The sequence below is a fragment of the Mya arenaria genome, chromosome 14 (assembly GCF_026914265.1).
Source record: "Mya arenaria isolate MELC-2E11 chromosome 14, ASM2691426v1".
Classification (NCBI taxonomy): Eukaryota; Metazoa; Mollusca; class Bivalvia; order Myida; family Myidae; genus Mya; species Mya arenaria.
In genome coordinates this window covers 25,172,703-25,186,971 of record NC_069135.1, presented here as the reverse complement: position 1 = coordinate 25,186,971, position 14,269 = coordinate 25,172,703, and the positions used below count along the sequence as shown (strand labels likewise).

Below are 14,269 nucleotides of genomic sequence, written 5' to 3'. Positions count from 1 at the left end.
CAAAAACATTTTTGATATAATATTTTTGTTGTTTCTATACCCGGTAATTTTTTTTTTCAAAACCTTCCAAATGATATCAAAATCAAATTGGGTCACCAGCATGCACAATGCATGTATTTGTGAGTCCGATTCCTTAAATTTACAGTCATCCTTTCACAACTGGTTTGTTTTCAACATATACGTGGAACATTGGTAAAATCTAACTTTTGTAGTTCAATTCAGAAGATTTCTGCACTGATCTGATCTTTGAATAATAGTAATAGTAATTTTACTGTTGCAAACAGATGCAAATAATATACTGTGAAATATGACTGTTAATATGTGTGGTTTGTCTGTGGTGTTTGTATTTGTATCTGTCGTGTTCACACATTTGTGTCTCTAGTTCATTATCATTTGGTCCCTTTCCTTTTCTCTCTTCACAGGGTTTATCCCCTGCCGAAGTGAGAGTTTCGGGAGGAGAATATTGTTTTGGCATTGTCCGTCATTCCAGGCCAATATAGAGATTTTAGGGGCTGTGTCTATAAGGGTTGAAAGCTATTTCCTATGAATATTACAGGGGCTTTTGAGAGCTGGAAAAACACACAAACTAGAAATGTTAATGCACCCGTCCATCTGTCACATTTTTTTTCTGTCTATCTTGGTACGGATTGGTCAGATAGTGTTCAAACTTAGTCAGAATGTCCCTCGTGATAAAGTCTCGACCGCTTGTTATTGTGAGTCACATGGAGTGAAAACTAGGCCACTAGGTCAAATCTAAGGGAAATTTTTGGAACACACTAGAGACATTGTATTTGGTCCAGTATTCATGAAACTTTATCAGAATGTTTTCCTTGATAAAACTAGGATCTGAAGTGTCAAAAACTAAGTCAAATCTTTGAAACATATACTAGAAGCAATATTTCTAGTCCTATATAATTCTGGTTCTATATTTATGAATTCCTAATGAGATTTATTTTATTAAAATCGAATTGTTTGAAACTTGTTCACCTGAGGTCAGAAACTCGTTCGACATTTTCTAAAATCATGACCGAAATCACATATTGGTATTGAATGGTCAGACTTTGCTAAACTGTGGTCAGAATGTTCCCCTCGATGTAATTTTGGTAGAATTTAAAAGTGGGTCGGGCAAATCTTGGTAACATTCTAGAGACTATATTTTTGCCTAGATAAAATCTTTAATTAGTGTCAGGAGACTAGAGACTTGATGATGTGGGGTAAAACACGAAGTAACTAGGTGAAGTCTAAATTCTACATTATATACGATATTCTTTAATTTCAAAACAGTTGCAAACAAACTCATATCTCATATCTGGTGTTCTTAAGAGTCCATCATTCTAAAGCCATATTGCATGTTTTGATTTCATGATCTCACCAACACATGATTTCCACGCCATCTACTTTGCCTTGTGACTGTCGCGGGATATCAATTCTATAAATTTGCTTGTTTTCATTGTTTTATTGCATGTCTGATCTGAACTTAATTTAATTGGTTTTCACTTATTTTATCAACACATACTCAATATATTTTGATGTTTTCTTATAGGCACGTTCTGAAGCAAAGACGCTGGAAAATATTGTAGTACAATACCAAAGTGTCCCAAACAAATGGATTTTCATTGATGAAAAAAGTGAAGGTAGTGTGTTTTGACAGCATATTTTATTTTAGTTTTAAGCTCATCTCTACATAAAATGCTAATAGCTAAGCTTTAGGATAAAGTTACTTACCATTTTAGGTCAGGATTATATAGGTAAAAGTTAGTTTATAAATGCCTTTTTTGTCATTTCCTATTCAACCACTCAAATAAAATCATTATTGGAAGTATTTAAACACGTCTCAACCGTTCATCACACAACATTGACAGAGTTTTGGACATGTCATATTGTAGTGTTTCAAATACCAATTTTTTGGGTAACTTCTAAATTTGATAAATCAATGACTAGAAAATTACTTGAAACAATATGTTCTAATATACCGGATGTGCTGCTTCAAATGACATGGATGTCATTCTTTGTAAGGAAGTTCAAGTTAATGTTTATTAATGCTATTGAGAGGCTAATAGGGAGTACAGATAACCATGTTTCGAAATTTGCCCTTTCGAATCATGTCGATAAAAACTGTCCATTCGACATGTCCATGTAAAAAACTGACACTAAAGTTGTTTGATTATAAGTTAGTGCCTTTAAAGCTCAATAGTATGAACAAGCAAGCATGGTTATTTTGACACCTTATAAAACTGGCCCATTTTCCATTACAATTCATATGTTTCAGTTTTTATACGCCCGAAGGGTCGTATTATGTTATGGCCTCCATCGTCTGTCCGTCTGTCAGTCCGTCTGTCCGTCTGTCTGTCTGTCCGTCTGTTAGCAATTCCGTGTCCGGGCCATAACTTGGTAACTAATAAAGCAATTTTCAAATAACTTTATACAAATCATCACTACATTAAAAGTATGTGTCGCGCGCAATTTCCAGGTCCATACCTCAAAGACTAGAATCACCATGGGGGTGCGTTAGCAATTCCGTGTCCTGGCCACAACTTTGTCACTAATAAAGTCATTTTCAAATAACTTTATTCAAAGTATCATAACATTAAAAGGATGTGTCGCGCGCAATTTCCAGGTCCATACCTCAAAGACTAGAATCACCATGGGGGGCGTTACAACTTTGTCACTAATAAAGTCATTTTCAAATAACTTTATACAAAGCATCATTACATTAAAAGGATGTGTCGCGCGCAGTTTCCAGGTCCATACCTCAAAGACTAGAATCAACATGGGTGGCGTTAGCGATTCTGTTTCCGGGCCATAACTTGGTAACTAATAAAGTGATTTTCAAATAACTTTATACAAATCATCACTACATTAAAAGGATGTGTCGTGCGCAATTTCCAGGTCCATACCTCAAAGACTAGAATCACCATGGGGGTGCGTTAGCAAATCCGTGTCCGGGCCGCAACTTGGTCACTAATAAAGTCATTTTCAAATAACTTTATACAAAGCATCATTATATTAAAAGGATGCGTCGCGCGCAATTTCCAGGGCCATACCTCAAAGACTAGAATCACCATTTGGGGGCGTTAGCAATTCTGTGTCCGGGCCACATCTTTGTTACTAATAAAGTGATTTTCAAATAACTTTATACAAATCATCACTACATTAAAAGGATGTGTCGCGCGCAATTTCCAGGTCCATACCTCAAAGACTAGAATCACCATGGGGTGCGTTAGCAAATCCGTGTCCAGGCCACAACTTGGTCACTAATAAAGTCATTTTCAAATAACTTTATACAAAGCATCATTACATTAAAAGGATGCGTCGCGCACAATTTCCAGGTTCATACCTCAAAAACTAGAATCACCATGGGGGGGCGTTAGCAATTCTGTGTCCGGGCCACATCTTTGTTACTAATAAAGTGATTTTCAAATAACTTTATACAAATCATCACTACATTAAAAGGATGTGTCACATGCAATTTCCAGGTCCATACCTCAGTCTAGAATCACCATGGGGGGGACGTTAGCAATTCCATGTCCAGGCCATAACTCAAAGACTAGAATCACCATGGGGGGCGTTAGCAATTCTGTGTCCGGGCCACATCTTTGTAACTCGTCCGTTAGCAATTCCGTGTCCGGGCCATAACTTGGTAACTAATAAAGTGATTTTCAAATAACTTTATACAAATCATCACTACATTAAAAGGATGTGTCGCGCGCAATTTCCAGGTCTATACCTCAAAGACTAGAATCACCATGGGGGGCGTTAGCAATTCTGTGTCCGGGCCACATATTTGTTACTCGTCTGTTAGCAATTCCGTGTCCGGCCATAACTTGGTAACTAATAAAGCGATTTTCAAATAACTTTATACAAATCATCACTACATTAAAAGGACCTCAAGCCGAATCTTCTTCGGGCGTATAATGCTCCGTTTCGCGGTGCTCTTGTTTACATACAACTAATTATGTTGGCAAAGACAATTATTCACATGTGGAGTACAGGAAAGGTCAATAACGGTAGTGTAAAATGAGAAACTCTAAAGTTTAAGTTCCTGGAAGTAAATGCCAATGAGGCTTTTCCCAGAATATTTTAGACAATCAATATGCCAATACAGTTGAAAGCTGTAGAATTATATTTTTATTTTGCTACATAACATATGCAATCATGGGTAGAATTTGATATATTAATTGAAAACAAATGACAAAGTTGTTTAGGCCAATACACAACTACATGAAACCCATTGCATACTGACAAAAAATAACAACGTCAACGTGACAATGGTTATTTGTTTCGAAACTGTTTAGCAGGCTATTTAATGCATTTATATGCTATAATATCTTCCCGCACATTAATTCTTAATTAAAGTTTCATTGAATTATAAAGTCTTTGTTCCATTAAAGTTTTAACATCATATGTTATGGTCAGCTTTTCTTTCCTGTCGAAATTAATTTCCTCCTGTCAGGCTTTGCGTCCTTGTTATGAAAAATGAGATTTGAGTTGTATGTAATTAAGTGACCATTATAAATGCTAATGCATTTATGTTATGAATATTTGAATGAAAATATTCATTGGTTTGTTTTTCTCACATTTTAAAATAATGCTCCAACATTTCCACTGTGCAGCCAATTTGCTTACTGTCATCTTTTACCTTGACCACCTGACCATGAATTAAGTTCTGAAGGTTTTCAACATCTTTACTGTTTAACACCTATGCACAACATAAGAGTAGTGTTGTTATGGTGTATTAATAATTAATTTGTTCTCTTTATTCCAGTTTTCGTATACAATTGTACTACACTGTCGGATAATAAGTGTAACTACTGCCATGCATTGAACACCGATCGTTTTAGATGCAAATGGTTTAATGAGAGCAAGTCATGCAAACATCATTCGCCATCTGATAATAATAGATATGAATGTCCATGTCCAAATATAACAAAGGTAAGATTGATTTAGAATAATAACATCAAACATCATGGAGCCATACAAATACACAATTGTGTTGATAGTTCAATTTGTCCCCATTCTAACTTGACTTATTAAAAAAAGCCAAAACATTAAAGAATTTATGCTTTTCCGATTATGTATAAAACTATATCAAACTAAATCTCACAGTGATTAATCAGACATTTAAGAGAAGTTTCGAAAATTAACTTGTACTTGTATGTGAACAGGTTGCTTTTCAAGTAGTTTAGGAGTCAGATAATTTTATTTGAAGGTGAAGGCTGACCAACCCTCTCAAAAACACACTTTCCAACTGATTTATTTTAGATAGCATTACCATTCTTCTTGCACAGGTCTACTCATACATGTGTTTCATCAGTGAAAAAGTTTACTGTTAATTTCTATTTAGTAGAAATACTTGATGACATAGCACTCTAAAGAAAGATTACACATACACAAACACGTACGAGCGTAAGAGCGGCATTTTACAACCTCGTTTGTGTTAAGTTATGTTTTGTCATAACTTTGGTGCTGCTTGCAGGAGCTGTGCTGCCACTGTACAAAGTCTTTATAATGAACGTATATTAAGTTGATATTAATAAAGATATTTAAAATGAAACTCAGCAGTAATGTTAATGTAAATTGCAAGTTTTGTATTTCTGGCTAAAATATTTGTCCAATTAAGCTCCTTGATGTACTGAGAAAACAAATCCTTTAGTTTTTAGCTCGACTATTCGAAGAATAAGGAGAGCTTTCTTAGTCACCCGAGCGTCGGCGTCGGCGTAACCACTTATGTTAAAGTTTTTGTAAGAGTTTGTGTACCATCTCAAATATTGACATATGGCTTTGAAACTTTGCACATTTGTTCAACATCATGCCCCCACCCTGTACACAGGAAGAGGTAACTCTATCAAGCATTTTGACAAAATTATGCCCCCTTTTTACTTAGAATTTACGTTCAAGTTTGCGTATAACCTCAAATGTTTTCAAAGTCCATTGGCATCTGGCTTTGAAACTTCTGGCACACTTGTTCACCATCATGCCCCCAACCTGTACACTGGAGGAGGTAAGTTTATCAAGCATTTTGACAAAATTATGCCCCTTTTTCAACTTAGAATTTATATTAAAGTTTGCGTACCACCTCAAATATTTTCAAAGTCCATTGACATTTGGCTTTAAAACTTTGCACACTTGTTCACCATCATACCCCCAACCTGTACACAGGAGGAGATAATTCTATCAAGCATTTTGACAAAATTATGCCCCTTTTTCAACTTAGAATTTACGTAAAAGTTTGCGTACCGCCTCAAATATTTTCAAAGTCCATTGACATATGGCTTTGAAACTTTGCACACTTGTTCACCATCATGCCCCAAACCTGTACACAGGAGGAGGTAACTCTATCAAGTATTTTGACAAAATTATGCCCCTTCTTCTACTTAGAATTTATGTTAAAGTTTGCATACCACTTCAAATATTTTCAAAGTCAACTGACATCTGGTATGGAAGCTTTGCACACTTGTTCACCATCATACCCCCAACCTGTACACAGGAGGAGATAACTCTATTAAGCATTTTGACAAAATTATGCCCCTTTTTCGACTTAGAATTTATATTAAAGTTTGCGTACCACCTCAAATATTTTTCATTCAATTTTTGTAAATATCTCAGCACATCATGTATTGCATTGAAATCTAATCTAACATTGATCCATGCATGTTTCACCAAAACTTTTCAATCCATACACCGAAAAGCGGCGGAATAGTCGAGCATGCTGTCTCTGTGACAGCTCTTGTATGATATTATAATAATAATACAGGAGTGTTGTATTTTAATTAATAACAAATATACCTCCACAAAAAACATTGAGTCACCATACTTTGGTCATTTGTTTGGTTGGATGGTCAATCTGTTGTAAAAGATTTGTTAAGCGAACTAAAATTTAATTTAAACTTGATTTTAAATTATACTCTTATGATTAACAGTAATCAACTTCAACAAGTTGGAATGAAATGTTCTGATACTTGGTGTGTACTAATGTCTGAATTAGTTTTCTTCAGCCACAGCTTGTTTATGTTTGGAGTTATTTGCCCTTGATTAAATATTCTACACTTATTGCTATATGGGAGTCAATCTATTGAACTATTTCCAGAAATACTTGGTTCCCATTTTCATTATAAATGCACTACTGCCTGATATATTTTTATTATAATGCATTCTACATGTGTTGCATAAAACTAAAGATAATATCTAAAGAAATAAGTCATTACTTACTCATCTTACTAGTAATGTTTTGCATTGACATTGTGGCAAAAAAGAATTACTTCCTTGAAACAATCATTAATCATTTGTGTTATTGCCCATTTTAATATATGCCTGAATTAACCAAAAGTGGGTCAGGTTGGCTTGCAGGTCTAGTCAGTACTTCTGTGATTGCTCGAATTTTATACTATTACAGATATTGCCACGAGATGGTTTTATAGGGCGTGGACTACTTATTACTGTAACAGGAGAAGAATTTGGAATACATAATGAAATTTCCAAAGGAAACATACACATCAATGGCAAGAAATGCCTTGCTCATACTGTACAATATATAAATGCAGATATACCAAAGTCAGAAGACTTCTCAGAAAATGTAACCAACGGGTAAGAAAATGTCGGTTTTATTGTTTCTGTGCTATTATTAGTCAGGTCATAGTTTCACTGAAGTCCTGAAGTATTAAGTCAACTTGTTTCTTCACTAGTAAGGTATCCCATGTTCAAAATAAGCTTTTATTATATGCTTTCAGATTGTAAATAGTGATTAATGAGTGAAATGAAAATAAATTTTTCACAATGAAAATATCAATTTGGTATTTATCAACCCACAAAACAAAGTTAGTGTCATGAGTCCGTCAGTGGGTTGGTAGGTCTTGTCATAAGGATAAGTCACATAAGAGTTTTTGATGGAGTTGATGGTCCCTTTACAAATTTAAATTTGCAGAACAATATTTTATCCAGACAATTGATGGATTTAGATATGTTTTGCTACTCATGTTTTACACCATGATATGATTTACACCATGAAATACAGGTCAAATTTGACTTTGGTAACAAATAACATATTTTTAGGGTCTCCTTTCAACTGACAGTTTGCAAAGAAAACGGGTTGAGGGTGATAACTAATGACTGGGTTGTCAGATATAAATTAAGTTTAGTATTTGTGTTCAGCACTATAAAAACAGATTTGACTTTTTTTACAAACTACCAACGTGTTAACTCGACTATTCAAAGAAAAAGTAGCTCTTAACTCCTTGCCCCAGTGTCGGCGTTCGGTTAAAGTTTTAGAGCAACTTTGGATTTTCACTTATAACTTCAATACCCTTCATTCAATTCACATACTGTAATACTTCACACAGTTGTTCAGGGCCATTGAGATTAGATAACTCAATGTAATCAAAATTATGGCTCCTGATTGACTATGGAACTTAAGTTTAAGTTTTAGGGTAGGTTGGGATATTTACTATTAACTTATATACCCTTCAAACATTTCACTTGAATCTTCACACAGTTGTTCAGGACCATCACACAATGAGGTTACATAACTTTATACAAGTTATGGCCCCTGATTGACTTAGGAACTTTTCATAAAGGGAAAACAAGTTGTTAGAATGACTTTGAATGGGCTTGTGGGAGGGCAGAGTCAAAGTCACCTTATGCATCGAATAATTTTAGCTAGGTTTGACATAAAGTGACCAAACTTGGTATACACATGTAGGATGAGTATACGGAGACCTTTCATGGGAATGCATTTGAGGCCCATAGGATCAAGGTCAAGGTCAAAGTTACTATTAAAAAAATATTGGTATTGAATAACTTTAGAAAGAGTCGATATATTGTGACAAAACTTGGTATATAGCAAGGGTTTAAAGAGACTTTTCACGAGATTGTGTTTTAGGCCAGAAGATATATAGTCTAAGTCAAGGTCACTGTTGCTAAAAATAGAAATATGGTTAGTTCTGAATAAAATAAGGAAGGGTTGACATAGTGTGACCAACCTTTGTGTATTGGACAAGTTTATGGAGTGCTTTCATTGGATTGCCTTTTGACTCCCTAAGGCCAAGGTCACTGTTACTAAAAATAGATTACTGTTTGGTTCTGAATAACTTGAGTTATGTTTGAGATACTGTTACTTAACTCTATTTGTAGGAAGAGTTTATGGAGGACTTCCATGTGATTGTATTTGGGCACTGTTACAAAAAATAAAAGATAGCAGTTTAAACTAAATGTCTTCTGCCAATCATTAAAAACCTGGTTTTGTCACATCATGATTCTTGTTTACCTTTTGATTTGAATTTTTTATTGCTTTTGTCAGGCACATATTACATCATTATTGTATTCACTTTAAAGTCAAAGCGGCGTAGTTGAGGGTGCTGTCTCATGACAGCTCTTGTTGAGGGAGTTGTGAACCGTCTAAAATCTAGAATTAACTTAATTAAAGTAATTTACTGCTTTCAGGAAAGTGCATTCATGTTTTAGTGCAAACTTAACTCATCCATTCATTTAAATACATAAGAACTTATTAATTACTATAAAAATGACCTCAAACTTAAAAGGGTTGTTGGTCATTATCTTAAATTATCCCTAAGACTTTTAATTCAGAATGGCTAATCACCTGCCATTAAGGCATACATGTTGAATAAATCTCTTGTTTAGTAGTATTAATTGCTGATTACTGATATGTGAACTAAATGACATGACTAAAAATACATCATAAATGAAGTTATTGCAGTTTTTTTCGGAAATCAGTGGCTGGTATTCAAGTCTAAAACAATTTGCTTGTAATATTATTTTCTGTATGAATGGTACATATTTTCTCTTTGTTTAAACGATATAAAATATTAATAAAATAACTTGAAATATACTAAAAAAGTGTTGACCATTATTCATGTAAAGCCGTGTAAACAAATATTATTTCTTACTTTAAGTTTTACTCTGATTTTTATATTGATTTTCACTATTTTTAACCAACATCCTTGTGTACTAAACTATAAGAAGCAAGGCATAGGTTTCAATTTTCCATTTAATACCTATTTGAAGTTACGAGTCTTCAAATTTTAAAAGCTCAATCGTCATGGTCAGTAGATGACCCCCCTTTATTTTTGGATCAGAGGTCAAATGTCAAGGTAATGGTCACATTTACTAAAATATTTATTGGCAGCTCTTGTTTAAATAATGTGCAAGCAACCTTTAGTCCAAATTCTCAATTTAAGCTGGACTATTCAAACAATAAGGAAATCTATACTACTTACCCTAGCGTTCAGGCTTCACATCTAGGTAATGGTTTTGCATGTAAGCACCTGAAAGTCATTATCTTGGCAAATGCATCATGTATTACATTGAAATTTTTGATATGACGTTGTGTACCCAACCACCCAACCTACCTAATTAATGGAGTGAGGTATAAAATAATAAAATAAAATGCAAATTATGGGCCTTTACCTTATTTGAATTAGATATCCACGTCAAGGTTTTGCATGTGAGCACACATAGGTTAATATCTCAGCAACTACCTGATGAACTGTATTGAGACTTTTTACATCAGTACTCAACTATTCATCCTATTTGCATAACCAACTCTATTTTCAACAAAAAGTAAATAATGACCCTTTATTACTCGACTTTGAGTTTCTATTTAAGGTTTTGCATGTAACCACATTTTAGTCAGAATCTCAGGAAATCCATCATGTATTGCATTGAAACTTTGGACATGTGTTCTATCCAACTATCCAACCTTCTAAAATTATCAAGTAAGATAACTTTACATTGCATATAATATATGTTTTGCCCCTTAATTATTCAACTTTTTGAGGTTTTGCATGTAAACATATAAACAATCCAAAAAACAACACTTGATGTATTCCATTGCAACTTTGAATAATCAAGTTTTATATATGTATCTTGCATAAAGTGCAAATTTGTCCCTTTTTTTAGCTCACCAGAGCACGAGGTGCTGAAGGCGAACTATTATGATCGGTCTTTGTCTGTTGTTCTTCCGTGGGTCTGTCAATCAGACCATCCGTCTTTCTGTCCGTCTGTCAACAATTGCTAAAACAACATCTCCTCTGAAACTACCTGGCCAAATTCAATGAAACTTCACAGAAAGCTTCCTTGGGTGTCCCTCTGCAAAAACATAACAAGGGATCACGATTGATTAACAACAACAACAACAAAATGGCCAACTTCCTGTTTTGCTTTAAAAAGCTTCTCCTGAAACTAGCAGTCCAAATTCAATGAAACTTTACAGAAAGCTTCCTTGGGTAACCCTCTACAGAAATACAACAAAGAGTCACGATTGATCAACAACAACAACAACATCAGCAACAACAACAAAATGGCTGACTTCCTGTTTTGCTTTAAAAAAGCATCTTTTCTGAAACTACCAGTCCAAATTCAATGAAACTTTACAGGAAGCTTTCTTGGGTAACCGTCTACAAAAATACAACAAGGGGTCATGATTGATCAGCAAGAACAACAACATCAACAAAATGGCCAACTTCCTGTTTTATTTTAAAAAACATCTCCTCTAAAACTACAAGTCCAAATTCAATTAAACTTTACAGGAAGCTTCCTTGGGTGATCCTCTACAAAAATACAACATGGGGTCACGATTGATCAGCAACAACAACAACAACAAAATGGCCAACTTCCTGTTTTGCTTTAAAAAACATCTTCTCTAAAACTACCACTCCAAATTCAATGAAACTTTACAGGAAGCTTTCTTGGGTAACCTTTAACAAAATACAACTTGGGGTCGCGATTGATTAACAACAACAACATCAGCAACAACAACAAAATGGCTGACTTCCTGTTTTGTTTTAAAAAGCATCTCCTCTACAGCTACCAGTCCAAATTTAATGAAACTTTACAGGAAGCTTCCTTTGGTGACCCTCTAGAAAAATACAAGGGGTCATGATTGATCAGCAACAACAACAACAACAACATCAACAAAATGGCCAACTTCATGTTTTGCTTTAAAAAAACATATCCTCTAAAACTACCAGTCCAAATTCAATTAAACTTTACAGGAAGCTTCATTGGGTGACCCTCTACAAAAAAACAACATGGGGTCACATATTGATCAGAAATAGCAAAAACAACAAAATGGCCAACTTCCTGTTTTGCTTTTAAAAAAACATATCCTCTAAAACTACCAGTCCAAATTCAATTAAACTTTACAGGAAGCTTCATTGGGTGACCCTCTACAAAAAAACAACAAGGGGTCACATATTGATCAGAAACAGCAAAAACAACAAAATGGCCAACTTCCTGTTTTGCTTTAAAAAACATCTTCTTTTGAGTGGGGAGGGGCTTAGGTCAAGGTCACTGTTACTAAAAATAGAAAAATGGTTTCTGCCCAATAACTTTAGTTAGCATTGATATATATTGAGGAAACTTGGTGTGTAAGTTGCTTATGTGAAGAGCTAGCTTGGGATTGCTTTTGAGTGGGGAGGGGCTAAGGTCAAGGTAGCTATTACTTCAAATAGAAAAATGGTCAAGGTCACTGTTACTTAAAATAGAAAAATGGTTTCTGCTCAGTAACTTTAGTTAGCATTGACAGATATTGATGAAACTTGGTGTGTAGGTAGCTTATGTGAAGAGCTAGCTTGGGATTGCTTTTGAGGGGGGTGGGGCTAAGGTCAAGGTTGCCTGTTACTAAAAAAAGAAAAATGGTTTCTGCCCAATAACTTTAGTAAGGATTGATAGATATTGAGGAAAGTTGGTGTGTAGGTAGCTTATGTGAAGTGTTAGCTTGGGATTGCTATTGAGGGGGGAGGGACTTAGGTCAAGGTCACTGTTACTTAAAATAGAAAAATGGTTTCTGCCCAATAACTTTAGTTAGCATTGAAGGATATTGATGAAACTTGGTGTGTAAGTTGCTTATGTGAAGAGCTAGCTTGGGATTGCTTTTGCGTGGGGAGGGGCTAAGGTCAAGGTCACTATTTCTTAAAATAGAAAGATGGTCAAGGTCACTGTTACTTAAAATAGAACAATGGTTTCTGCCCAATAACCTTAGTTAGCATTGACCGATATTGATGAAACTTGGTGTGTAGGTAGCTTATGTGAAGTGTTAGCTTGGGATTGCTTTTAATGGGGGGGCTAAGGTCAAGGTCACCTGTTACTAAAAATAGAAAAATGGTTTCTGCCCAAAACATAAGTTAGCATTGATAGACATTGATGAAACTTAGTGTGTAGGTAGCTTATGTGAAGTGTTAGCTTGGAATTGCTTTTGAGTGGGGAGGGGCTAAGGTCAATGTCACTATTACTAAAAATAGAAAAATGGTTTCCGCCAACAGTAATTTTCAGTTACGTCTCTTTTTGATAAAAGTAAAGATAAAGTCATACAACAAATTAATTGCTATAATTTCTGATTGCCCATAACAAAAACCTGGTTTCATCGCATTGCGGCGCTTCTAGTTTGATATAACCCCACCTTACAAAATAAAATTGGGGCTACATAGGAATCGCACTTGTCATCATGTTTGCCGGCCCGTCCCATTTTTGTTGATATCTTTCTCATTCATGGTTCGATTTTAAAATTATTTGGCAGACCAGACTACCATAGTATGAGTTTGTATCACGCGCATTGCTAATAATAGTTTGTGTCCCATCCATTCATGGTCGAATTTTAAAATTAAAAAGTTACCAACACAGTTTAAGGATTAAGACCGGTGTCCCCACCTTCGAGGTCAAGGTATCATCAGTCTATTGATCGAAGTATGTTATACTATTTTAGACTTACAGGAAATAGTTTATTTCCTGTCCATATCTTTTCTCATACAATATTGGATATGAAAAATGACTTGGCAGAAGTGACCACCGTAGAAGAATGTGTCACACACAAGGTTATTATCCCTACCTTCGAGATAAAGGGCACAGCAATTCTCTGAACTTAGAATGCTTTGCTTTATACGTATTACTGATGATACTGTTGGTGTTGCATTATAAACAGTATCAATATTTTCTTATATTCTTCCCCATGTTTCGACATTATTAACCATTCTGTGGCACGTTCATCTTCAGTGAAACTTTTGATTTCTTGAGATGCTCTATCAGGGCAGTATATCCAACATTTGGGCGTGCGGCGTATAAGGGCTTTTCCGCTAAGCGATAATTATTTTAAAAAAAACCCCAACAATTGGTAATTGCTGACTGTCTGTGCTAATGATGATTTTTTAGAATACTTGATCATTGTTTAGTCCTAGTAAGGAATTATTATCTCTTTAAGTTGGGAAAATCCAACAATTCTAAAGTTCAATATTATGTTCTGTATATTTACAATATTTATGAT

The 14,269-nt window shown here is 34.9% G+C and overlaps 1 protein-coding gene across 2 annotated transcripts in view; it reads left to right on the top strand.

Annotated features, from left to right (window-relative positions):
• Positions 1-14,269, top strand: part of LOC128217868 (plexin-B-like) — a 56,223-nt gene that overhangs the window by 6,839 nt on the left and 35,115 nt on the right. For both annotated transcript variants that reach the window (XM_052925301.1, XM_052925300.1), the window contains exons 6-8: positions 1,544-1,634; positions 4,766-4,932; positions 7,394-7,584. In XM_052925301.1, the coding sequence (XP_052781261.1) occupies positions 1,544-1,634; positions 4,766-4,932; positions 7,394-7,584 (449 nt within the window). The remainder of the gene's footprint in view (positions 1-1,543; positions 1,635-4,765; positions 4,933-7,393; positions 7,585-14,269) is intronic.